Raw genomic sequence first — 26,730 nt, forward strand, 5'->3', positions numbered from 1 at the left:
ATGAATAGTTTCAAATAGCATTCATTTTTCGAATGAATACTTGTTTGCTTTATTACAGTTGGATAAAATGACACTCTTGTCTCTGTACATTAACTTATTTCACCAGCAGCTGGTGAGCATACTTTAGTATCAATAATTTCTGGATAGTGGGAGGATGTGGAGACACAGATACTTGTGTATCACATGTGGACTGATATGAGAGTCCAATCATTCATCTCATTCAACCCTCAGGAAGAAAATGATTAAAAACTTTTTTCCAAAATGATAAACATCACCTTTAAATAGGCCACTGAGCAACATAATAATCAATGCAGTCTTTGTTGGCAGCTTTTCCAAATGTGACGCAGCTGTATGATGCGGCTCCAGTTGTAAAAATACCTTCCAAAAATCTAAATAAAACAATCTATTAAAGATGATCAGAGACGGTCTGTAAGAATAAAGTACTCTTTACTCTTCAGCAACTGGCGCTGGATGAGAACCAGTTAGAGTGATCCACACTATGCTGCATCATGAATAATGATTGAATGGATATCAGCGTTCTCTTGCACATGAATGCTTTGAAAGAACCTTTTCATATTCAATAAGTAACAATACACCCTAATGTTCCATTTAGAAATTAAGTTTGGTTCACATGGTGAATAAAGCAGAGGTGAAATGAGGCGTTTCCTGGAAATGGCTTCACGGGGACTTAAGAATTTGATCCCATCCCTCTCTAAATCCACCAACTGTTAAATTGACAGACACCACCACAACTCAGGTGAGGCCTGGTGGTTGACTTTAAACCAAAGAAAGCGCTTCAACAACAATGCTGATTGACTTTGAGCCATTACTTGACCTTAATTTTACCCCAAAAGACAAGCAACAAAAACTCTTCAGGTCTCGCCAAGCAACAGTGTTGTAGTCTGAATAAATTCTCACTTATGGCACATGCAATTTAACATAATCAGCAAGATATTTTCTACAACGTGTGTACTTTAGAGGTTGACATACGGGATGTGTCCAAACTCGATGCATCCTCGTCTGGTGTATCCTCCTCGTCTTCCTCTGTATCTTGCTCTTCCTTCACCTCTTCCGGCTCCATCGGTCCCTCAGGTGGGTCGACCCAGTGTCCCGGCATTAGAGCAGCAGAGTCGTAGGAAGAGCACAGAGGCCCAACTATGTGAGTGATGAACGACTCCTGTAGTTTAGCGAGCTGCGGAGCAGAGTGGTCCATGAATGGGCTGATCGGAAGACCCAGGCTTGCTTCTTCATCACCCTAGAAGGATATGAACATGGCAAATATATCAGGTGCACAGAAAATGTCAAAATATGAATTAAAAAATGTTTCCTTGTTCAAGCAAAGTGTGTTTTTCAAATAAAGGTTAGAAAGTTAAAAATGATCACATGTATTGTTAGTAAATGATAAAAGAAAGACCACTGATGGGTTGGAGGCACTTCAGGGGGTAAGCAGATATCAGCTGGGGCCTGTGACCCCCTGGCCCCACCCCCGGATCTGCCCATGTTTGTTGTTTATTATTATTATTATTATTATTATTATTATTATTATTATTATTATTATTTCGCCCAAACCTACTTTAAAGTTTTTTAGTGCAAACATGGGTTGTGTCTTACTGTTAGCTTTGTTACTGGACTGTATATAAAGTAAAATTCATAATTATTGGTCAAAAAGCATGAAACAAAGGAATCTGAATTAGCAGGGACAAATAACACAAACAAACATAATAAAACACAGCAAACAAACTCAAAGAGAACATGCATAGAAAAATATAGGAACCAATGGCTAAAATGAATGGCTAAAATGAAATATGATGACCTTGTTCTCTGAAAATTGATTTGAAGAGACTAAATGTTTCTCTCTGTGCTTCATGTTTTGATGGATTGGATATTATGCCAGTTACTTATTTGTAGTTTGTATTTTTAGTCTGTTATGAACAGTTTGACAAAGAGTCACACATGTGTAATACACTATATAGCTCAATTTGTTTGAATGCAGATATACAGTTTGTCCTCTGGCAGGCACAGAAAGTCCCACATCTTCTGCCTCTGAGCGCAGCCTCCTCCTGAAAGTAGGTCAGGACAACTACAAATAGAAAATAACATCGATGGATGATCTGCAGATATCAATCACATTAATCAGACTGTCTGCAGAGATTTGTCACAGTGTCTTGATATGAATCTGAGAATTTGCAGCCAAAAGGTCACCATTAATAAACGCAGGCACACATTTGGATTAATTCTCTTTTACCACCACGTAACAGACCCACCAAAATATATCAGCAGTTTGTATCGGAGGCCAAAGTGGAATTATGCTTTCCTTCCACGTCCTTGGGATTTTTTTGATTCATTCTTTTAGCCTTTTTTTTTTATTTGAAGCTAAAGCACATGTATGAGCACATGTTTTAAACAGCCAAGATTATTGGAACCTTATCTCTGGGTTTGTTCTGCTGCTAAAACCTGAGGACAGTTATTTAAGATGATCGTTGCTGGTTCTACCACTGTTAATAAAAGGTATGAATTTGAATTCTCTCAACAAAATGTGAAGTAATGAATCTGTAGAACATTTCCCAACAGGGCACTTTTTAAATTTTGGGATATTTTTCCTTTTTGAGTTTGTACTGACACATTTTGTGACAGTCATGATAAGCAAGTATTGTCATCTGTGTTTGTCTCTAATGTAAGGGCTTTCTAAGCAATTCGGTGGGAGGACAGAAAGGGCAAGGGCTTCAATCTCTATGGTAACCAGAAACCTGGATGGTGTCAGTGTGTGGCACTAGCAGTTCTTCATGTGAGAGGTGTGTGTCTGTGTGTACATGTATAGTAAGAGCATAAATTGGGTGTTAGAGAGGGATTCATTAACACAGCAAGAGATTGCTAATTGAATAGAATTTTAAGTTGCGAATTTCAGAGCGTCATGCAAGTGTGTGTGTGTGTGTACTGACAATCCCCTGTTACATCCTTGTGAGTTTCCTCTATGTGACTGTGAATGAGCGCTGTCAAGGATGACCTATTTAGGTCAGCCACTTTCCCTCTGAAGAGGGAAACATACACGCCCATTCTCTTTCACGCCTCCCCCTCTTTCACTCCCGCTCATAGGAAAGACTGTACATAATCCTCAAAGCTATTATGCTTAGCAGAATGCTAAGTAACTCATGCTGCAGCCCTTACATCTATGCACAAATACAAAGGTTTTAAAGCTTGAATATACACTATAACACTGAGAAAAAAAAATGCGCACGAGCTTCCATTACGGCTTAAAAGTCTCAAATTAGTGCTATTCACCATTCAACATGTGGTTGCTAGGCGAGTAATCATATCTCTGTGTCTAATCAGATCTTATCTTTATCGACTGTATGAGCTGACCAGTCAGAGGCATTGTTAGTAAGGAGCAGGATTTGTTGCCAGGCATCCGTCTGCGATAGTTTCTAACAAATTCATGAGCTTGTAGCTAAGTGTTTTGACCATTCTCTTCCTGCATAACACCCTACTGAAGGGTCCTTGGTCAAGAAATGAAAGGCCTGTTTGCAGATTTGCTGCCATGCAAGTTACCTATGACCTCTGTGGAAGGAGGATGAAAAGCTTGTTGTCTTCTATCTATCTATTTCTCTATCTCCTTATCTATCCTTGTCGGACTGTTGTATAAGATTGCATTGCGGTACACAATAAACTTCCAAATTATCATCATTGAATATAATTAATTTCTTTCTGCTAACAAACTCCAATTCATTTATGAACGATCTTCTGCTCCAAACTTTAAAAGTGATGCTTTATTTCTCCCAGGACCACCCATCCACTCTTATTTCATATTAAATTGCTGTTATTTTTATTAGCGTACTTGTTCGTAGAACTCGTTGACGATCCCCTCTGTCCACTGCAGGTGCAGGTCCTTACACTTCAACGGTCCATTCACATCAGCCAGTTTGATGCACATCTGGCACACAAGCAATCGGTCGTTCTCGTTGGTCCAGTCGATGCCAGACACGCCTTCATCACCCACCTGGGGAGGTGCACAGAGAGGTATGTGTTAAAAATAAAATAATGGTGGTCAAAGTTAACTTTCAAAATATTATGCAGGAAAACAGTTGTAGATATCAAATGAAACTGCCACAGCTGGATGATGGATGGATAGATTTGAATTTGTACCTTTGCATTAAACTCTGCGAGGAAGTCAAAGTGCTTTTTGAGGTCGGTGGCCAGGATGGCTTCAATGACGAGAAAGCGGAAGCGCTTGAACTCCACGTGTTCGAGGTTGATGAGGAAGTTGTACTCAGGTCGAGACATGAACAAGTTCCAAGCTGAAGCTGCATGATGGTTTTCCAAGACCGATCGGTCGTTGTACAGAAGAGCCTGCAGGGGAGAGGAGAAATTATCATTCATGGTTGGTATTCATGAAAATGACGCAGTAGGTCACTATTTGGAGTTTGATTTCAGATGAGAGAAGAAAAAAAATTTAAATTGCAGTGTAAAAGCGTTAAATTACTCTCCTGCTGCTCTGAATGTGTGTGGTGTGGATTCATCTGCTTCTCTTACTCTGACTATAATGCTGTTCAATTGTGTGCTGCTATGATATTGCCTTAGCACATAATACAACTCTGCCTCATTCACATGTCAGTACGTGTTATATATATATATCTATAGCAAAGAATTACAATAGATTGCTTCACTGATCCTGCTGCAACACACAGATACAGACACACACGGCTCAAATCAGCGAACAAAGGAGATCTGTTGCTTAGCAATGCAACCGGACATTTCATAACAGAAACTGTATTTTCATATAAATCAATGATTATTAGCTGCAGAGCTGAAGCTTGATGTCTTTGTCTGCTGATGCATCAGGCAGAGTTTAGACGTATCAATTTAAGGCACCTATTCAATAGATAAATATTTTCAGTCAGGTTGACTTCATTGGGTTGGGGTCACTTTTTGGTGGAAGTTTATATCCAGGATTACTCAAAAACTACTGGACACATTTTCTGACTGACTAAGGGGGTTGGTATTAAATGTGGTTTCATAAGGTTGAATGATATTTTTCAGCCTCTGTAACTGTAACTACAAACTGTGTTGCTGAAAAATGTAACGTGGCCTCTGCTATAAGGCTTTTTTTTAATTAAGGAGACTTTTGCGCTTTAAGATATTTGCTCTTTTAAGTGCAATTCTGGTTCATGTCTGAGATTGTGGCTATACATACTCTTTATTCATGTAATACACAGATTTATTGTTGGTTGACTGAAGTTGCAGCAGGTTAATAAAAAAAATTTATGACCTGTCCATTCAGTTAGACCACGCTGTTTATGTTTATTTACCTGTGGTGCACTGGTAGCGACTAGAAAAGCGTTGGTTCTCCCAGGATGGTCGTAGTCGTGCATGGCAGCAGCTACATACAGGGCCATGAGCTCCAGGCCGGGGATGAGTCCCGACAGGGAGCCGTAGCCTTCCCCTGGCTCAGAGTTCATCTTGGACACCAAGAAGCCTGTGGCACCAGGTCTAATGCCGTTCTCCAAGTCTGTGGACAGAGAGAGAACACAAACCAATCCTGAGTCATGAATGGGGCTCTCTGCTTAAACACTAGTCTATTTTATTCAGGGATGACCTGCTGACATTTTCACTTGTTTCACCTCGTCAGAAGTTTTCATCACTAGTGGTTTGTCTGAAAAGTGTTTCACCATAATATCGAATGGCAATAGGACACAACATTTTGTGTGTGTAGCAGGAGTAGGACACATTGTTTTTACACTGTAAAAATACATATAAAGCAGAAACCATTGCCATGAGTAACCATGAGTTATTTCTTCTATTACTCTCTTCTCACTCATGTTTATTTATTCTCACCTGCTTTTTGTGATGTTTTGTCTTGAAGTGGATTTATGTGAAAATGATATGACTGCTCTATTATCTGTTTTATCTGGCTAATGTATTATCAAGCAGCTCAACTTCCGCACTCAATGTAAGTGTGAGGAAAAATGACCAGAAAACCACAAATTAATTAGACAAATCAACATTATGAGCTTTGATTTGTTTTCTTTTTTGTAGTTTTTTAGGCGTCTTTTGACTCTTTAAGAAATTCAAACAAGAGAGGCATGACAGGAAAAGAGTTAAGGGGATAAAAAGTAAAGGTTCCTGCCTAAATCTGACCTTTAGTGGTCCACGGTTGGCATCTTAACCCTTAGTCCACAGGGGTGCACTGAGGTTGTGTTTGTAACGACAGAAAACCGTGATTACAAAACAAACTGCTCCATGATTTCTGAAACTAGAACGGATGAAATGCTTTGCTAGAATCTAACACAAATGGAAACAAAATTCGAGATTTAAACGAGGGAACAATTTGGATGTTTAGTCATGAGAAACTGCAGTGTGGATAAAATCCTCACCAGTGTGGATCCCATTCTCAGTGAGCAGGGAGGGCAGGCCCGGCACGGGCTGAGTGGTGAGGTACCAAACAGCATGCAGCACATCAGTGGCATGAATCCTGTTGTGATCTGGGGAGGGCAAAATAAATGTTAATTTACAGCACTAGAGGGCGGTAAGATCAATGAGATTAAATACATATGATACCACCACTAATGAAGTTGTAAAAGCACTAAGTAAAAGTAGTAAACAGGATTTAACTAAGGCTTCTTTGTACTGGAGTCTGGTAGAAGTCCACATGAGGAAAACAGGAAGTTAAGATGGTGGGCGATGGAAAAGTACACAATCATCACACAGAACATAAATAGAGATCCTTTCCCAAAATGGTCAAACATATAAAACTGGTTATAACAGCTACAGTATAAAGATGCTAATTGTTTATTCAAAAATGTGAAGATCATGTAAAAAGACTACTAATAACTATTATTCACACTTTGTTTATACGCTGTTATTCAAAATGTGTGAATGTGTGATAATGTAACATCAAAACATGAATTAACACATTTATATTAAACTACCAACATTTAACCATCAGGATTCTAAATACATCCCTGTCAGGCTGATTAGATATATTCATGTAAGTGCTGCCCTATTTCATTGACTAAGCAACACATCCACCTTGTGGCAGGTGAGGGTAATGCTGGACATCAATAATTCACTTGAACATTTGATAAGCCGGGGATCGTCTACTCACAGGGGATGTCCCTGTATCCGTTCTCCAAAGCGTGGAAGTAGTTCATGAACTCTTGTACAGGAATCCTGAAGGTCTCAAACAGACCTGTGTCCTCAAAGAGCCGATAGGAAACCTGAGACATGAGACGAGAAGAACGTCATCGATACTGAGGGTCAACAAAACATGTTATGTTGAGTCCACCAGTTTATATAGTTCTTTTGCAATAATGCATTTTAGTAATGTTGAGTGCTGCTGTGGTCAGCACGGTCGCCTTGCAGCAAGAAGGTTAGTGTTCTCTATCTCTGATTTTTACTTTCTTTTTCTATTCTCTGGTGTTGTTGCAACTCTCTCTACTGCCTACATTGATGGGTTGTATCACTGCAACATTAAACAGCTGAATACATGTAAGTGACTTGATTTGTGTTTAATCGGTATTGATATGTTTCCATTAAAGAGCAGTCACTGGGGTCGTGACATCACTAATTGTTGTCTACCTGACTGAGGATGCAGCCTGTCTTGCCGTGCGTCTTCTCCACTAAACTGAAAATGGGAAAGTTCCAGTTGTTGAGTTGACTCATCGTAGGTTCCAGACTCTGCATCACCAGAGTCTCCAGGGCCAAGATCGGCTTGTCCTGTTTGGTAAAGGCAGGCGGTGCAGAGGAGAGAGGTCAGAGAGGTACAGGATAATATCTGCAGGTGCACTAATATAACTAAACTTAAATCATTTAATGTAATTCACCACAAATGCACTATACTTCTTGGTTTCTACCACTAAGGAACAGCATTTGCAAACAAAATCTATTGACTATCCAGCAATATGTCAATGTAATAACATATAAAGCACACATCATTGTAAGAAGTCCTAATTCACTCCTATTGAGAAGGAAATGAATCTTCTTTCTGCATAAACCCTTCGTCTTTATTTCTTGTGGATCTTTAGAGGGACTTACAGCAAATTAAAGCTCTTAAACGAGAAAACTGAGATTTATATTTTCTAAACTTAATTAAGCCTGTTTAATTCATTGTCTACCCCTGGTGATGGCAGGAGTGGATGGAGAACTACGCCCTCTGTTGGATACTCTCTGCATCCTTTCCTTGCTTCGGGCAGCTTCTTGCCTCCTTCTCCCTCCTCTTCGTTCTGTGCAAAGTCGCTGCTGTCACTGTGGTTGGTCTCGTAGGTGCTGTCATAGGTGCTGTCGTAGTCAGATGACGCTACTGCACGCTCATCTGGGGGAAACATTACACGTGTTGGAAATGTGCAATTAAATGTAACCAAAATTACAACAAGGATCAGGATGAGTAAATCAAACTTTAAGATGATCAAACTAGAAGATAGGAAATAGTCATTTATCACTGAGGTAAAAGTCTGGATTCATAATTATATTTTGCAGCTGAAATAGACAGAAATGTGTGATAATGAATACAAGCATAGAGCTCACGGTTTGCCCTCTGCTGTTTACCTGGATGAGGCATTCTGTCTCCTTTGTCGACAGAATCAACCCTGTGGTTTAGACGATTATTGAACGGCCTGCCACAGCTGATGGAAACAGAGCAGAGAAACACTGACACGTTCAGACATCAAATTCTGATCAATTTCTCTCATCTGATAATTCAAGCAGTCACTGAAGTGATTCTCACATATACAGATGCTTTCAAAGCCACGTTCATGAATTTAATATTGAAGATGTTATAGTGTGATGGGATGCAGTACATTACCTGCTGCAGAGGGATGGAGGTCGCCAGTGAGGGGTGGTGGAGCTTGGGGCGCTCTGGCTGTGAGTTAAGGCTCTGTGATGGCTCTTGGGGGCCACAGAGCCAGGGGGCCGCTCGGTAAGTGGCCCAGCCGGCTCAGGAAGCTGCACTGAACACGTCTTTATTGTAGGACTGGAGACGGGCGTGCCCTGGACGGGAGGAGACGGGCACGGAGAGCCCAGAGGTGATACGTTGGAGGGAGGGAAACCTGGAAAAAAGATTTTTGATTTAAGTGAATACATAAATGAGCATTATTCCTTCCTCTTACTCGGTGTGTGAATTAGGTTTGCACCCACACCTGTTCTTCCCAGTGGTTTGCTGTAGAGGTGGTTGGAGGTGATGGAGGCAGCACAGGAGGCCGACATGGAGCGGCTCTTTGAGATGGTCATCATCACTGAGTTGTTCCATGATTCACTAGTTTGATGTATAGAAAAAAGATAAAGGTTATTGTGTTGGTCTTGTTGGTGTGAGTGTGTGAATCAGTCAGTCAGTGTTGTTACCTGTCTGTGGTGTGTTTGATGCTGGCTGAGCGGTCTCGGCGTACGGGGCCCGGCTCGATGGTGGGCAGCCCTGTGGCTGAGGTGGTTGTGGTCCACGATGATGAGATTCTCCTCAGCAAGCCTGGGGGCAGACTCCGCCTGAGACGCTGGAATGCAGATGCACAAAGAACATGTGTATAAACATTCACAAGATTCTCAGACATGGATGAAGCAAGAGGATTTTTTGATGTGACGAACAGTTGTGCGACAGAGTATTAAGGCCAGTGTTAAGGGGAAATAAATCTGACATTTCGAGAAAATTGTCATAATTTTATGCTATGTGTCATGTTAGAGGGGGAATATCAGAAAATCAGCCTGTCCGCTGCGTTAAAATGAGAAATGTGGAACATCTCGTTAACTTAAACTATGTTTCACAAATATCTAAATAATTAATTGAAAATATTTTACAAGGAACTGTGTTATGAAGAAAGAACCAAACAGACTTGTTGAGGAGGAAATGATTGGTGGTGGTTGACTGTAAGGCTGTAGACATCTGTGGGACATTTATTTCATAGTTTCACAATTTGATTTTGCTACAAGATTATTAGAGACTAAAGAAACTTCAAAGATAGGACTCTATCTGAGTCTTTGCATGTAACAGAATTGTTGCTATGAAGTACCCGTTTTTTCCAGGTCTCCAACTTATACTGTGCACACTGTTTGCATGTCTGCGTGGCTTCACACTTACAGCCTGTGATAAAGCATTAAAAATGAGCATATTACAATTTCTGTTTTCGGAAAAATCCTCCTAGTTTTTTTTTTTTCCATTTTTGCTCAAATTCCTCCATAATTCCTTTTAATTATTACAATAACTTTCAAATAAAGTTTTATTTGCAAAGCCCATATTCACAGTTTTCTTCATAAAGTTTAACAGTCTGCACAAGGCACAAAATCCTCTGTCCTTTAAAAAAGGCTGCCATTCAAATGAGTGATTCATAAACACAACAATCTCATGTTACACCACGGATGAAGCTGTTTATTAAACTTTGAGCTTCTGGCAAACAAAACAAAAAAAGCACATTTTTCTAAAGCAAAAATAGAAGTATGCCATATTTGCTCTTCCAGCCTATTTCAGTTTTTTTATGGTGTATATAAGACAGAATAGTGGAAAGAGATGAAACATGTTCAGTCTGTTGAGAGTTTTACATTTAGTTGTAAAGCCATAAGCTAAACTCAGTTATTTGTCAGCTTGTATCTTTGTACAGTCGGTCCAATTTTCTAAAAGGGACGGACACACACACACACACACACACACACACACACACACACACACACACACACACACACACACACACACACAGATCATGGGGTGAGAGCAGAATATAGAGGGCAGCAGAGGATCAAATATCACACACTGCAGAATCGTGCAGAATCTATTTACTTTTTGAGCAGACATACACACGTGACCCCACATGGGCTTTTCTCCTACAGTGAAGAAAATCAAATCAAACGTCTCTAATAGCGAGTGTAAGAATGACAGGAGAGAGAGAGACTGACAGGGCACTTGGTGGTGATCAATCACCATGAACATCTCAATTCAATTATGGTGCGCTAATGCACTTTAAAGTGCAAGATCTAAACCACTGCACTGCATCATTATGTAACAATAAAGTAGCTGACAAAAATAAAAGCAGTCCTGATGTTCACTATGATGGATTGCTGCATGTTAATCTCTGCTGCTTTATTCCCTTAATATGATTAAATAAATATCTTATGACACGTGTGGAGAATTTGTGGCAGTTATATGAAATAAAATAAATCTGTGCAGCAGAGGGTGGTCGCATGTTTGGCAGCTGCTATGAACTAAACAAATAGAAAGCAGTGGTGGAGGAAGTACTCAAACATTTGACCTTTTACATTTCGAAAAAGTAGAAATAAATTGGGAAAAAAATGTATTTCAGTAAAGTACCACATTCACCTGCTTGACTAAAAGTAAGCAAGTCCTTGCTTTTAACTGCACTGAAAGTATTAAAAGTGAAAGTACATAACGAGTGTAGTCTATTCTCCTTCTGCTGCAGGAGGCGGGGTCTAACCGCTTCTGTATCTTTAAAATTTAACATCGGACAAATGTAGCGAATGATGGGAAAAGACATGTGAAAGCCAAATGACACACTGCTGACAGGAACTACAAGCTACAGAAATGGTTCTCTGTGCTCTTTTATCAAGAAATGAAACAAATGCTCCGCTGTCCTGTAAAGCTCGAGTCAGATCTGCTATTTCTGTCCTCACCTCAAAGATGCACAACAGCGCAGCACAAGTGAGTTCATCAACTCACCAATGAGCTGAAATGAGGCAGCATCTCATGGAGTTCCCCTACATGGGCCGAGCGTTCAGGCGGCGTTAAAGCTGCTAGTCGCTTTTCCTGGTAGACTATCCTGCATTGCATCACACGCTTTATTTAGTTTCCTTGCTGCCTTAAGTGCCTGCATACATTTTGAAGCAGCAGCCTTGTAAAACATTCAGAGCCCTCTGGAAGCCAGTGCGTCATTGTTAGTTACATTGTGTGTGTGTGTGTGTGTGTGTGTGTGTTTTGTTGTATGAAGCATCAAACAACAAAACTAAAAGTGTGACCGTTTATAACGTCATTAATTCAGAAATACTTTCCTTTACTTTAAAAGTACTGTTAAAGTAAAACAGTACTTCCTACTTGGAAACATTCTTTAACTTTAAAGGGTCACTCAATTGACTATATATACTGTAGATATGGATGATATGCGAGCTCCCAAAAGTGAAGCCAAATCATCTTGATCACCCCCTGGTAGTTGGCTGCAGTATAGGTTACAAACCCTGCCCCCATGTGAGTGAATGGGACATGGATCAAACCAAAAAGTCAATGTACATATCAAATAAGTTGTTCTCAAAGATGGTTTCCGTCAATATAGCTAGTTCTTATCACATTGCTGTTTGTTCAGGTGTTCATTTTTCTGGAAAGTTTGGTTTCAATTAGTTATTGGATGCGATAAAAAAACGGGGTGAAACGTCATGATTGACAGCTGAGGCTGACTCGAGATTGGTTCAGTGTGTGAATTGGGGGGGGCTCAGTCCTGTCTGCGCAGACTCTGGCTCCACATGACGTCTAAAGCACCAGATTGCAGTGATTGTGTCCTGGATATTTTAATTAATTAATTGAACAGATTAAAGATTAAAGTCAAAAATGTTTTACACGACTTTGGGACAACTGCATATGTGAAACAAAAGGATGACTAAAGCCTTTCAGGCTCCAGGGGGGGCTGTGTGAAGTCGGATGAATTACTCTGCTCTCTGATTCTTCTCATCTGCTCGAGAGTTCATAGCCACTACTAGCATAACACATCCATACCTCTGACTGTCAGTGATCACGTTGCACTGTGGGTAATGTTTTAGAATGCATAGGGCAGCCACTCTTTCTGGGCAACCAATAAATGCTTCCCTTTAGCTGGTGAGTGGATTTACATTTTACGTCCTTTGTCTTTGGAATTTGAAATTCTGGGTCAGCCACTGTAAGGTATTTCAAACACCCTATACACAAAAAGGGTAAGAGACAAGAAAACAATTTACCTTTGGGATGGCCAGTCTCTCTGCTTTGTCGGGCCCCTCCTCAGAGTCGGAGCAGGCGTGTGTGTCGGCAGGGATACGAGGCCGGTGCAGTGGCTGGAGGCTGATCTGGGTGCTGAGGAGGTTGCTGACGGCCTTCAGAGAGCTGCAGGTGTTGGGGGGCAGTGAGGGGTCGGTCAGCAGGTCTGAGATCAGACCGTGGGCCTCACCCATCACTGCAATGTCCACTACCACACTGGTGCCCGACGACTAGAGAAGGAGAGGAAGAGAAGGACAATGAGTTCATCTTCTGTGATTCTACCACGCTCTTCACGCTACCACGCACATGTGAATGAGAACGAGGTCGTGTTTGTCATTGTACTGGAGACGTGTGCATGTGTGTGTGTGTGTGTATATATATAAATTATTCATATACATGCTACTATATCATATAAAAAAATTCAGCTGTCAAAGATCCATCATATTGACTGTTAAACCCAGAGGCCCGTCCACGTCAAAGGTCAGCCCTGTTTGGATTCAGTAAGAGATTAATTAATGTTGACATGAGCTAATCATCAGCTTCTTTAGCTTCTAATCAATTCAACACACTGTGAGACACATGTACCCACCCCCAACGCAATCATCAAATGCTACACACACACAGACACACACACACACACACACACACACACACACACACACACACACACACACACACACACACACACACACACATAAATGCACACATTGACTCTGTTTTCACAATTTTTAACTCACCCAAAGAGACTGAACGTTTACTGCATTTAGTTAAATAAATGGTCAATTAACAAAAAGCAGTTTGCGTTTCACATCTTGCTGATCATCTTTGCAGATCATCTAGAACGTATTTACACTACGATGTGTTTATAGATTTGAGTGTGAACGTATCAAAATTGCTCGATATGTTTGTGCTATTATTTTTTTAAACTTATTATATACATCGCGGATATGACCTGTTTATGTTCAGAATTAATTTAGGCTAATAAGGCTACCAGGCAGAGCTTGCTCAGTGCACTGTGGCTGAGTTAATCTAGAGATAACGTGACGATCCCTACTGATCGATCTATCAATTGGCTAAAGGTTCAGTTTCAGTCGGACAAGATTTTCTGGAGTTGGCTTTAGCTCTATTTAAAATGTCAATTTTTTACCCTGTGGAAATGTCATGAATGATCACAGACTAACTCACTGTGGTTCAAGACCAGAATATCACTGTAGCTACAAAGAAAACTTAATAAAGCTGGATTCAGTGAACTACACATCTAACTATGTTACTATGGTAACTATGATTTAAGATGTGGACAAACCCCCAAAACCTTACAAGACCAAACATACTGTGGGACTAAACTGACTAAATGATTGTATTTACACAATTTACGCATCTCTCCAGCAAAGTGTCTGGGAATAGAGCAGAACAGACTAATATAAAACTCAAGGCAGATCGCACAGTGTTTATGTTACTTGCTTCTTTTTCAAAATAATACTTCTCCCACTCACTTTGTGATGTTGACAATCTTACTGTAGCTTCAATCATCAAAAAACAAAACATGTTTCAAATAACAGAATGTCTGGCAGCGACTGGACCTAGAAGCAAGAGCTTGACACATCTGAAGCGAGGGACCTTACACCTGTGTTGCGCTCCCTCCTCTGGCTTCGTGTCAGTGTCAATCTCTGAATGGACTGGCACCGCCGTACCTCGCTGAACTTCTTCATGCTCACACTACAGCTAGAGAGCTGTGGTCAGCCACTTAGCTGCTGCTGGATTTGCCTGAAACGAGGCTCATTACCAGAGGCGATCAAGCCTTTGCAGTAGCCGCCCTAAACTTGTGGAACAGCTTACCACTCCATATCAGATCTGCCCCCTCTCTTGGCCTTCTTTTCGTGTTAAGAATGTTATTATCCCAGCAGATTTTATTTTATCTTATTATCATTGGATTTATGATATATTGCGTATTGCTGTTTTCTTGTTATACCTTTTACTTTGTAAAGCACTTTGATCAACCAAGTTGTTTAAAATGTGCTATATAAATAAAGTTCACATCGACATTGAGGCCTTAAAAGTCGAACACTGACTGATCTGTGTTTGCCTATGATCTCTCCGCCAAGGAGGTTGATCTCACCCCTGTCAGTTGGTTTATGGAAACTTGGTGATGGGGTGGTACATGGGCCAGGTAAACTGAACTGATATCTGTGAGTATTTCAAATTCGGTGCAGCTTGATTGAATTTAATTTGACTGTTGGGACTCGGCAGAAGTATGTGCTCCACTGAGTGCCATTGTAGTTGATGTTGATGCAATACTCAGTAACAACACAGAAAAACTATGACATATATTTTGCAGGCTATAGTTATCATTGAGATATGAGAAAGTCATGTAGTAAAGTGAGGCTATTATTCCCAGCAGCCTTTTCTCTATTGTCTCCTTATTTGCTTTGTACCTATACTTTACCCTAGTTCCTCAGTTAAGTCCATCTATCACTGTTTCTCTGTAGCTCACAAGCTGTCAAACCCCCCCTCTCCAAACAAAGTGACAGATGATTCTCATAATATTCTTCCTTTAACAGATCGTATTAGCTCTTCAAACATGTCGGGGCTCACGGCTGTGATGTGATGAGTAAATGCATCAAGCGCATCGGACAACAGCTTCCTGGAAGTGTGCATGTACGAGTGTGCGTGTGTCACCTCAACCTGAACAAAACCCATTAGACCACTCCAGAGCTTTATGACATCCTGCTATTGTGACATTTACCCATTACCTGGCAGTAATGGACTCTGTTCAGCTAATGTCAGGGAGAGACTGAGATAGAGCGTGTGTGTCTGTCTGTCTGTGTGTGTCTGTGTTGCAGTAGTTTTAATGTCACTTTTCTGTCACTACTTTGCAGATTTGATCATTTTACTTTAAAACAACCTCCAGTACGTGTGTCCATTTGCAAGAGCGCTCAGTGCAACGTGCATAAGCATTTGAGCTGATGAAGTGCTCCACAGTGCTGCTCTAGTGGAGACACAGTGGAGAGGCAAGGCGAGGGAGAAGGTTATCGATTCCTCCCAGCATAAAGGCCCACAGGAGACGGCAGGGTGAACGATGGTCAATGAGTGAATCAACAGTGGGCGCACGCAGATATGTGTACACACACACACACACACTCCAATGGGCATGTAGCAGCATTGCCCCCTGGGATCAGTCAGGCTTTCAGGATAATACAGTACACGCTGCACACAGAACAAGGAGTCATATCCCAATAACAAATGCAACGCACTGTAACTGAAGACATTAATCTGTGGTCTGTGATGATGTGCACAGATAAGTCAAATCTGATTCATCAAGCTCCTAAGAATAGAACCACTGATTGGGATCAGTATCCAGGCTACATAATCATCAATGTTAAAAGGTAAACCAATATTCATTCAGAGAAAAGAGATTTAGATGGTGACCGGCTTAAATATTAGGTATTTCTGGACTTTATATCGTTTTTAGTGGCCAAGAACTCTACACCAAATGGAATTCCATTGATATTTCTTTCTTTACTTATTAAAGGCAATTATGTTTATATTCTATTATTTAAATGCACAATTTAGCCATTTTCAGACATGACTCCGGGTAAAATCAGTAGAAATAGCTATGAGTTTCCCCAGAGTTTGTCTTTCACACATGCACAACACAGATGGAGGTTCTCTGCACAGGTGCATTCACATCAGCATCAAATCCTCCACATTAGACGAGAGGTGGAGCAGCCGGTGCAGCAGACAGATGCAGGAAGTGACGTAATGAAGCCGCTGTGAAGATCACATGATTTTGTTGACAGCACCTCAGCACTATCGTCGTCTCTTATCAAACTTTCTTGACATCTTTGTCTGTGTCTTCTACAAGTCACCGCTTTTTTACTGCAAGATATTTGTTTTCTTTTTGTTTCTTTATTTTTGCATCTGTCGCGGAGAAGAAGCGGGGGATCCCCTGCAGTGTTCACACATTGACTTCTCCTGGATTTTATACTAGAGGGTCATAAGAAATTTCTGGATATATAATTTCTGTAGCCTGTACAGTCAAACTGCTTTTGATTTCAGCTACAATATCTACACCATACACACTGTGTGACCATTCCCTCATGGGAGTGTACACTATCACCAACCTCAAGTTCAAAGCTAATGACACAGAAATGCGATCTTCTTTCCTCTTTTCTCTCTCGTAGCATTGCTGCTATCTCCCCCTGGACCACCATCCCCCAGTCCTCTCCTGAGAGGCAGTCAGGAGATATGTACGCAGATCAGGCAGAAAGGCAGATGGTGAAAACAGAGAGGGGGAGCGAGATAAAGAGAAAAAGAGAGCTAGACACAGTGCAAAAGAGGAGCTGAGTCCACAGGCAGGCCATGGCCAGTCAAGTGAGAAAGAGGAGAGCTCACTGTGTCAGGCCAGCTGAGCTCCTCTGCAGTCTCTGCTGTAAATACAGCACTACAGTGAGGGGCTGACCACTCCACCAACAGTACAGAGACACTGTCACACATACAGAATACCTCCACACCTCTCCTACTGGCTTAAGAATGAATGCTGAAGCAGGAGGATGCAGCTGAGCATGAGCTCAGAGCCTCAGAGGCCAACTTCATGTTCTCGATACAGGAGGGTGGAAGCAGAATTGTAAACAGTTGCAGGATTACAGAGCAGAATCGCCTCACAGTTCCAAGGCTATTAAGCCATAACAAAATCTATTGAATTGTTAATGATGATACATGTGTTTTCAATAAAGCCACCTTTTATCCATATCCTTAATGTGTTTAAATGATGTAAAATCAATAGATTTTGATGCTCAAGTTTGAGTTGAAAAATAGTTTGTTTTGTGATACTGGACAGATGACAGAATAAGAACAAAAGTGAATCTCTCAGCAGTGGCTTCACTCTGAGCAGCAGCCTCCTCTCACATGTGTAACTGACCTTAAAACTCGACTCTATCGAGAAGCTTAATTTAGACATTGCTTCAAGTTGTCCTATTTAAACCATCTCATCATTACTGATTAAATGGCTTTCTTTTTTCTACACGCGCACACACACACACACACGAGGACACACATGAGGAAGAAACTCCAATTAAACCAATACTGAACCTGTTTCGGAGGATGTGTATTGTCCTGATGGCGTCCCATGATAGTTGCCGAGTGTCTCCTCTGCATCATTCGTGTTCAGTATGAACACAATCTCTTGCTGTCTAGATTCGTATAGATGCTAAGTCTTTCAACCGTGGTACAAATGTCACAGTCCTATAGAGTCTCAATCCAGAGCAGCTGACATTTCAATAATGTAGCCCACAGACACTTCCTCACACTCTCTTCCTCGCCTCGGCTCTTCTTTCTGCCGTTTCATGAAACTCCCTCCGTCCTCTCACCCGCCCCTGCCTGCGCAACTCTGCCAATTGCAAATGTTCACCGACGGCTCAGTGATAAGGAGGAGACCTGCGGTACAGAGAAATCGGTTGTATTGAAAATACCTGGTTGCTAGGATACGTCAGGACAAAGATCAAAGTGACTTGTCCTCAGACCATAAAATAGTTGTTCGGGGCTCAATTGGCCACAGTTACACTACGCCCACTACTCATCGAGTGTTTCCTGTGATAGCAGTCGATGCATGACAACCGAGTAGGGAGAACCGTGCATTATCACAACGGAGGCTTTCTGCATCAGGAAACTGAGGCGCATATTGATTCATTAAAAGTCAATTTTGAAACGGTAGGTGTGTTGTTGGATAAAAGCTGGATGACCAGTGAGGAGTAGCATAGAGACCATGCTTAATTTGATTTTTATAAAGAGCGTGCTAACTTTTAAAATCTGGGAGCCAGTGGTTCTTGAATGTTTGCTGCCATTCCCCCTGTGGATACAGAATGTTTTCACTGACATGGAGATAAGCTGAAGGTTTTGAGTTAGTTTTGTGGAAGTGAAATGTGTTTTTGAGACACCAGGCTTTCCTTGTATTAATGACAGCGGACCCTAGTCCTGATGTGGCCTTGAGGACCATCACCTGTTACTTTTCTTCTCAGTCCATGTTGTACTTTACAGGTCATTTTTCTGTCTGAATAAATCTTCAAGAAAACATTTAGCTAAGCAAGCCTGGCTTTCAAGCGACTTTATAATTAATCTACGTAGTAAATCGCATGCTTTTAGATTCAACGCGCAATAGTGATGGTAGCTTTGGCAACTAATGGTCAATAATAAAATATATAGTTTAATTAAGTCATTGACCAGTGTGCGATCATGGCAGTTGTTTTCTTCACCGTCATTATTAAAAATCGACCTGACGAGAATCAGGGGTAAATCATATTCATGAGGTCATGTGATAAAACATTATTCTCCCCGGGAGTTTTAGCAGAGATGGGCAAAGGATATGATGCAGTTAAAAGGAGACCAAAATGAAACATCCCGTTATCTTAAATAAAATTGAGGAAATTTCGGATAATGTAAGAACACAAATAAATAATAAATATAACATAGGTCCAGTCATTTTTTGGACATTTTAAGAATTTTAGAATTGTTACATATTCTGTATTAAATCTAAATTCGTTCACATCACAATCCTTCCTCCTCTCTCTCCTGGCTGCACTGACCTGGGATCTGCTCAGAACTCTCTTGTATTCCCATTCTGGTTGGCACATAATCTGGCTACGGTCAGAAAAACCTGCCCGCTCCGAGACACGACAGAGTACTATCTGAGGACAGAACGTCTTCTCTCTTCTTCTACTGTCCCTCCTTCACTTACCCCTCCCTATGTCCCTCTCTTCGTCATCCCATCTAAAAATGAAACAAGAGCAGGTGCTGCTGATGGGGGGGGGGGAAGAGAGTAAAAGACGCATCACGTTAAATGCTGGAGGGCTGATCTACATATGGCTCTACCCCTCACCCACCACCATCCTCTGGCTCTCCTCTCGCTGCAGTGCAGTTATTTTTCATATTTCTTCAATATGAGAAAAGTGTAATTTAATTTCATAGACCTGGGATGAGTTTCCCTAAATATGGCAGCTTTGAAGTTCATGGATGGCACATTTAACAGTGCCAGTCTCTGTGTGGAGCTACACTGAACACAACACAGTCTAAACATGTGCACTGGACTCACAAAGATACACCTGATAGTCTTAACTGACAAGATGGTCAGCACATGGTTTATTTAATGTTGCAATAAACAGCCAGTTTTTTTGAATTCAGACATCTGAGGACTGAAATAAATAATAATAAATAAATCGTGCGCTCCTCCGACCTACTTTTATGTTACTGACAGCTGGTGAGGCTGGGGAGTCAACTTTAGACTAAAGACAGAAAGTACTCTGTTTGAGCAAGTTGAGCATTTCCAGCCTAAGATTTGATTTATCGTGTCATTTATAATCTGCAGGTTTTACGCGAGTAATCATGTCTGACAGTGGGAGTTTATGGCGTCTCAGTTGTAGAGTCAACAGGATGGTGGTTCTGCAACACCACATTAATGTATAATTGCAATAAAAGTCATCTGTTTGGCCTAAAACTGCTCTGCAGTATATTTGTTCCTTGCCTTTCAGTCACCACAACAAATATTCACATAACAATCACCTGCATCAGACCTTATTAACGTTCAGTCACTGCATTTAAAAACAACTGTGATGGAATCAAATCAGTATAGAGCTAAAACAATATGGAATCTGACAATGTGTAATAGGCTCCGGCTGGACATTATCAAGAATGATCCATATTGTTTATTTTAAGTCGACTTTTTTCCCCCATGCATCAGTTAAAAACTAAATAATGCAAATGTTGGAGTGCATCATGTCAGTGACTACATTTACATAGGAACCAATGTTCCAATATTAAGCTGATGAAGACAATAATCTAAATAAGACTTCCATATAAACAGCAGAAACAGATTACTGGAATAAGGTCATACTTGGAATAAGCAATAATCAAAAATTAGACATGAAGTATTTTGATCTTAGTTGCATTATTTTCACAGGTATACGTCTTAATCACATTTTGACGTCTGTTAGACTTATGGTCACATCTTTACCAACACCTTGATGCCATAATCAAACTAATCTGTAACATGTAGACAGGGTTTGGGTTTGGCTTGTCCTTTTCAAAAGCAAAAGACACAATCCTCATTTAAATCATCAAATTATTAAGATTAGGCTATAGCTTCTCTAAATTTACCAGACAAAAGTGAAAGGATTGTTTAGTAACTTGGACCCTCAGAAATGTGTTAGTTAGCTTCAGCTGTCATTTCTGGACATAATAAAGAAACACTTCCCTCTTCACTTACATTGAACTTGGTTACAAACATTGTAAAACTATATTTGAACAAACATTGACCAAGTCTCAATGTCATCATGTGAAGGTAAGCTTGACTCATAACTGTTAATGCTCAGACATATTGGGGTTTTCTTCCACTGCAGAATGTTTTTATTGCAAAAAAACATTGTAATGATAGATAATGCTAATTCTCAATAAAACTAATGATAAATGTTTGATTAATCGTCCCAGGTCGAGTTTGCATGTCCGTGTGTTGTATCTGTGGACTTCCCCAGCTGTCATAGTTTGTAGGCTGATATCATAAAATGAGATGACCTGACAACACAACAAGAGATGACTTTGCTTTTTGAATGGCAGATGAAATAATCTGACTAATACAGCGGATTCCTGTTTTATGTGAGCCCCTCAGGATGAGAGGGAGGTTGTTTGTCTGTAATGCTGAATCGCACTGAGCTCCTGCAGATCATGTAAAGAAAATACTGTATATAAGAGAAGTCAGACTAGAGAAGAACCCGATGAGTCTTTTTTCTCTCTATCAGTCTCCACGCATTTCAGCCTCTTTCGTTTCTATGCTTCTCCGTGCTCTGCCGTCCCTTGATGGTGTCCATTACGGTTCAAATGAAGTTCGCACATCAAGTGTATAGGAGGCTGAGAAATCGCAGAGACCTAATGCAGTCAGCATTCAGTGTCAAGTAGACTTATTTCAGTCATACAAAAAATGTTAACTTATAGAAATCACCAGGAACCGTCTCTAGTTGATTGCTTACATTAAGAAAGATGAGTTTGTATTATGCAAATGAGACATTATCAAGTTTTTGTAGTTTACACACATTTCCCAGAAACCAGGTTCAAAAATCATGTTCCATTTTGTTGATGTAGTAGAGGTTTGTAGAGGTTGTATGGTTTTTACAGAGGGGATTTGGGGGTACCTTTTTTGACCTCCATAAATCAGAAAACACCATGCACACTCCACAGCCTGAATCAATTTTCACCCTATTTTCGGTGTAAAAAGTTCTATAAATCAAGCTATGAATGATACATGAACAAACCCCTGAGCAAAATCCTTCAGAACATTGACAGGAATCAAACTGGAAAGTTTGATGAATGTAAGAGATACTGAACTGGAGGCAAAATAGCCAAAGATCTCAAAATTGACCAGTGATGGAAAAAAATGTTCTCCCTGTAGTGAAGTGTCACCATGAACATGTATTATCGTTATACGCAATAATACTCACTGCATGTCCCATGAAGGATTCAATGTCATGTACAAGTATGGTTCATCTAGACCGCACACCTTCATGTTATACTGGTGGGATAGCCAACACATGCATATGCACACTGCAGGGGGAGCACTTTTTGTATACATGAACATGTGTCATGTTGTAAAGCAAACAATTTAACAGTAAATCAAATAAGATATAATATATATAATAAAACTCAGAGCGAAACAAAAAACACAAGGCTATCAAAAACAAGCATGATTTCATACAATTACAATTTTCTTATCTCAGTTTATATTATATATATATATATATATATATATATATATATATATATATATATATATATATATATATATATATATATATACTGTTCATAACAGTTACCACCTTGTTCACACCCCGTGTGACCAGTTACAGCAGTGTGTGTGCGTGTAACTGTGCATGTTATGACACCCTATGATAAGTCATGTAGGGACTAAAGGGACTGAAGGTCAGCCTGGATGAATGTGTGTGAGGCTGTCTTCACACCTGCATACACGCAAAGGCACAAGCATACACAAGTGCACACACACACAACACAAGTGCACACACACAACACACACGTTTGTAATTCTATCTTAGTGAGGACATTCATTGACATAATGCATTACCCAGCCCCTTACCCTAACCCTCCGAACTCCAAACAAAGTGAGCACCGGCCAAAATGTCCTCACTCCGTAGGTTAATGGCTAAAACTGGTCCTCACAAAGATAGCTGTACAAACGCATGCAGACACACACACAGTGTCACGACTCAGACAAGCCACCCAGCTATCCAGACCCAAACCCCCACTGTTCAGCAACTGCCCTTACTAGATTCCAGTTGAGACAGAAAAACAAAGAGCAGGGAGAGACATATTAAATATATGGAGAGAGAGAGAGAGAAAAACAAACATGAATCAAAGAACTAGAATCTATTGTAAAAGAACATAAATTGTATCCTTATAGCAGCATATAATGTATCTGAGGAGATATCTCTTATCTAATCCCATCACTTCTCATCTCATCGGGTGTAATAGTTGTATTTGTAAATTGAAATGCTGTTGCTCTATTTTACTCTTATTATTGTGAGTGATTTATAATTCACTGTTATGTCTGCAAGATTATATTTATTTTTATGTTCAGAGCAATTAAATTGCATTAGATAAGACTGTGTAAACCAAAATGTTATTCCCTCAAGACTGCAGAATTACAAAATTATTTTAAAAAATGTTTCAAATTATATCACAGTCAATTTGTCTTTTTTTTTGTTATTGCCCAGTGATAATCGGAGGATCTGAGGGAATGGTGCAGCACATAAGGTTTTACAAACAAACTGATTCATACTGACTCCAAGAATCACTGTTTACTCACACAACACAGCGAGTGCATATTGGGCAAAGCTTGGATTTGTGTGTGTGTGCGTGCATGCATGCGAGATATTGGACTCCTGGGCATGATGATGACGGTGACTCATCCACACACACACACACACACACACACACACACACACACACACGTGTATTTAGACATGCACTCATAATCATCATCACTCAAAATCATGTTAGCGCTGCTCACTGATGCTAATTGTTCCCAAGCAGCGTATCAGGGCTCCTGTCAATGCACAGTGAAACCAGACCACACCAGTGATTGCTTATTGATCTCATTACACGCTCACGTCACTCCGCCAAGCAAAGCGTTTGTGTGTGTGATGTACTGACTGACACATCTGATCTCTGCACCTAAGCCAACAACTATTTAGACAAAACATGATCAATGCATGTAGTAAATACCAAACACGCCAGATCTGTTTTATTTATTGAAACAAGACTAAGAGTCCATAGCCATGATGCTAGCAGCTATGTGGAGCTACGTAGCTGTGCCTTAATTTTGCCTATTCTGTATGTAGCAAGCTGCAAAGACACTCATGGTAATGTTTAATTTTGTCCAAATGCATGTACTGTATATTCAAAAGCAATCAATCCAATAGCTGTTTAAATATTTCTCTATAAATCAAAGATGTTGACCTCTGGTACTGGTAGTAGTTGTTCAAATATTTCAGCCCAGACGCTGATGTTGAGAGACTTTGTCATCCGTCTCCCGCACTGCTGAAAAAGTTACATAACTAAAAAGGGTAATTACATGTGGTTTTTCAGATTAAAAAAAATCTGCTAATTACATTTCATTAAAAAAGCATTTCGAGTAGTTTCTGTGTGGTTTCCCCAATGTAGACTAAAAGATTGAAATTTGACTTCTCTTGGTTAATGTGTTTAATCTACTATTTTAACTGTATTTAATATCAACAAGACTTCAGTTCTGTCACCCTAGATACAAAACAAAGGTCAGGACATCAGAAAACTTATTCTAAAAAAACTTTAAATGACGGAAAAGGATGAGAGAAGAAAAAGGTCAGGACCAATGGTAAATACATGTATGTGAACAAAATGACCTAATGCTGAGTGAGAATTAGGAATGTGTGTGTGTGTGTGTGTGTGTGTGTGTGTGTGTGTGTGTGTGTGTGTGTGTGTGTGTGTGTGTGTGTGTGTGTGTGTGTGTGTGTGTGTGTGTGTCAGTCACAGTGGAGTTGCATGACTTTTGGTTTCACGTGTACTGTCAAGCTAACTCATGCATGCATCTGTCTCCACATTTAGATCTTCACATTCTTCTTTTTCATGTTTGACACATGAACTGTAGCATGTGATCATGTGTCCTGTAGCATGATGCCCTCGTTCCATTGATGTGTTTAATGCTTGATGTAACTGCAGCCTGACTCATAAGACAACATGTTCAACACAGGGAAATTAAACTGGCTAATTTCCTTCAAAGAAAATGCCAGAAAAGACAATGGACTATGTGATTTATGTGTGTTTAATATTGAGGGGATGTGTGGAGGCAGTGACATAGTTGGTGGATCATATACAACATTGTGCTTTTAAGCTTTAAATATTGTCAAATATTGATGCATACTTTGCAGGACTGTCACTTTTCGGAATTTAAACATTCATCCATTTCTTCAAAAGTGGGGAGAATGTTCATATCCTAACTAAAGACTGTTCTGATAGTCACATGCATCCGTGCACTAAATCCATCAAGTTCAATATAAATGTATGAATTGTATTGTTCATGGTGTGCTTAAGTGTGACCACTGTGGTTACTGTAAAAAACAGCTATTCATACCACTGTATTGCAAAGAATGAATGAGTCAGTGAAGGTATGCAGAAATGAATAACCACAAATACAACACTAAAGAGATAAACTAATAATAATAATAAGATGAACTAAACTTTCCTTCGTTGAGAACTGTTAGAATGATAGTGTGCATGCTTATTTTTGCATTATCTTCTTGTTATCTTTACTTCACTGAAGAAGCTGCATCACATGTGAACGGGTTCTCACGCACGCACGCCGTTTCTTCCCGGGTCTCCTACTCCCTCCAAAGCTCCATGGCTAAGTGGAGTGCTTTCCCCTCATCTTGTTATCCATGTAAGGCCACTGACGCCAGCTTCACCACATCCCTCTGTCAGCTTGCTGCTCCAGCTGATTGACACTGACGTTGGCGGGCGTTTTTATTTAATTCAGGCGGAGTCCCACAGGAACAACGTGATCGTCCAGTCTTCCATTTGGAGATGCATGCATAATGACTTACATCCCATTTTGTGTCTGTGCCTCTTGAAGTTTTGCTCTTTAATGTTTCCCGTTTTTTCTTTTTAAAGAGGCTAACTGATATCAGACATCTCGGCTGAAGCAAAACACTTTCTGCCACATTTATGGTGCAAATATTTCTATGGAATCACATTGTATTTAATAAGAAAAAACTAGAGCCCCTGTCTGGTAACAATGACTTAATAGCTTGTACTTAGAGAAATTATCCTGTAATTAAAGGTTATAAAATTGTCCATATAAGACAGAGGCATTATAGCATTGACTGATTAGATTAGTTTTCTTACGTCCTTGTTTTGAGACAGTGAAAGATGGCGGTTCATGTTACACAGATGATAGTTTGTTGGTTAGTTGGTTTACTTGAATTTCAGCAGGATCAAGCAAGAACTGCTGAATGGATATCCATGAAATTTGGTGGACGGATGAAACGTGGGCCAAGAAGGGCTCCATTCAATTTTGGCTTGGATTCAAACAAAAGGGCAGATCCTGAAATTTCTTGAATTACTTTTATTTTACACTGCGAGAGGATGTTTTGCTACATCTTCACAAATTTCCCCAGAAATATTTCATGGATCCTGATAAAAAAAATCAGGACTGATATAGTGCTTGGAATTTGGTGTGGCTTGCTTGAATTTAAGGGGACCGTTGGGCCTTGGCAGAGGTA

At 40.2% G+C, this 26,730-nt stretch overlaps 1 protein-coding gene and 1 long non-coding RNA gene across 4 annotated transcripts in view; one reads left to right on the top strand and one right to left on the bottom strand.

Annotated features, from left to right (window-relative positions):
* Positions 1-17,970, top strand: part of LOC109629939 (uncharacterized) — a 30,693-nt gene extending 12,723 nt beyond the window's left edge. The window contains exons 3-4 of the long non-coding RNA XR_002202747.2: positions 3,875-4,014; positions 17,104-17,970. This is a non-coding gene — a long non-coding RNA (uncharacterized lncRNA). The remainder of the gene's footprint in view (positions 1-3,874; positions 4,015-17,103) is intronic.
* Positions 1-26,730, bottom strand: part of pde3a (phosphodiesterase 3A, cGMP-inhibited) — a 47,666-nt gene that overhangs the window by 5,637 nt on the left and 15,299 nt on the right. Inside the window, exons 1-15 of one of the 3 annotated variants that reach the window (XM_069533778.1) lie at positions 19,501-19,607; positions 18,011-18,355; positions 12,907-13,152; positions 9,331-9,476; positions 9,129-9,244; positions 8,795-9,038; positions 8,539-8,615; positions 8,109-8,305; positions 7,573-7,710; positions 7,100-7,211; positions 6,369-6,476; positions 5,304-5,503; positions 4,141-4,344; positions 3,833-3,994; positions 991-1,255 (exon numbers count right to left, since the gene is read on the bottom strand). In XM_069533778.1, the coding sequence (XP_069389879.1) occupies positions 991-1,255; positions 3,833-3,994; positions 4,141-4,344; positions 5,304-5,503; positions 6,369-6,476; positions 7,100-7,211; positions 7,573-7,710; positions 8,109-8,305; positions 8,539-8,615; positions 8,795-9,038; positions 9,129-9,244; positions 9,331-9,476; positions 12,907-13,152; positions 18,011-18,079 (2,284 nt within the window). In that variant the 5' untranslated portion in view covers positions 18,080-18,355; positions 19,501-19,607. Of the gene's footprint in view, positions 1-990; positions 1,256-3,832; positions 3,995-4,140; positions 4,345-5,303; positions 5,504-6,368; positions 6,477-7,099; positions 7,212-7,572; positions 7,711-8,108; positions 8,306-8,538; positions 8,616-8,794; positions 9,039-9,128; positions 9,245-9,330; positions 9,477-12,906; positions 13,153-18,010; positions 18,356-19,500; positions 19,608-26,730 lie in introns of those variants that run through there. The other 2 variants (XM_069533779.1, XM_020087899.2) reach the window with 2 other exon arrangements.

This window comes from Paralichthys olivaceus, chromosome 11 (assembly GCF_024713975.1).
Source record: "Paralichthys olivaceus isolate ysfri-2021 chromosome 11, ASM2471397v2, whole genome shotgun sequence".
NCBI classification, from domain to species: Eukaryota; Metazoa; Chordata; class Actinopteri; order Pleuronectiformes; family Paralichthyidae; genus Paralichthys; species Paralichthys olivaceus.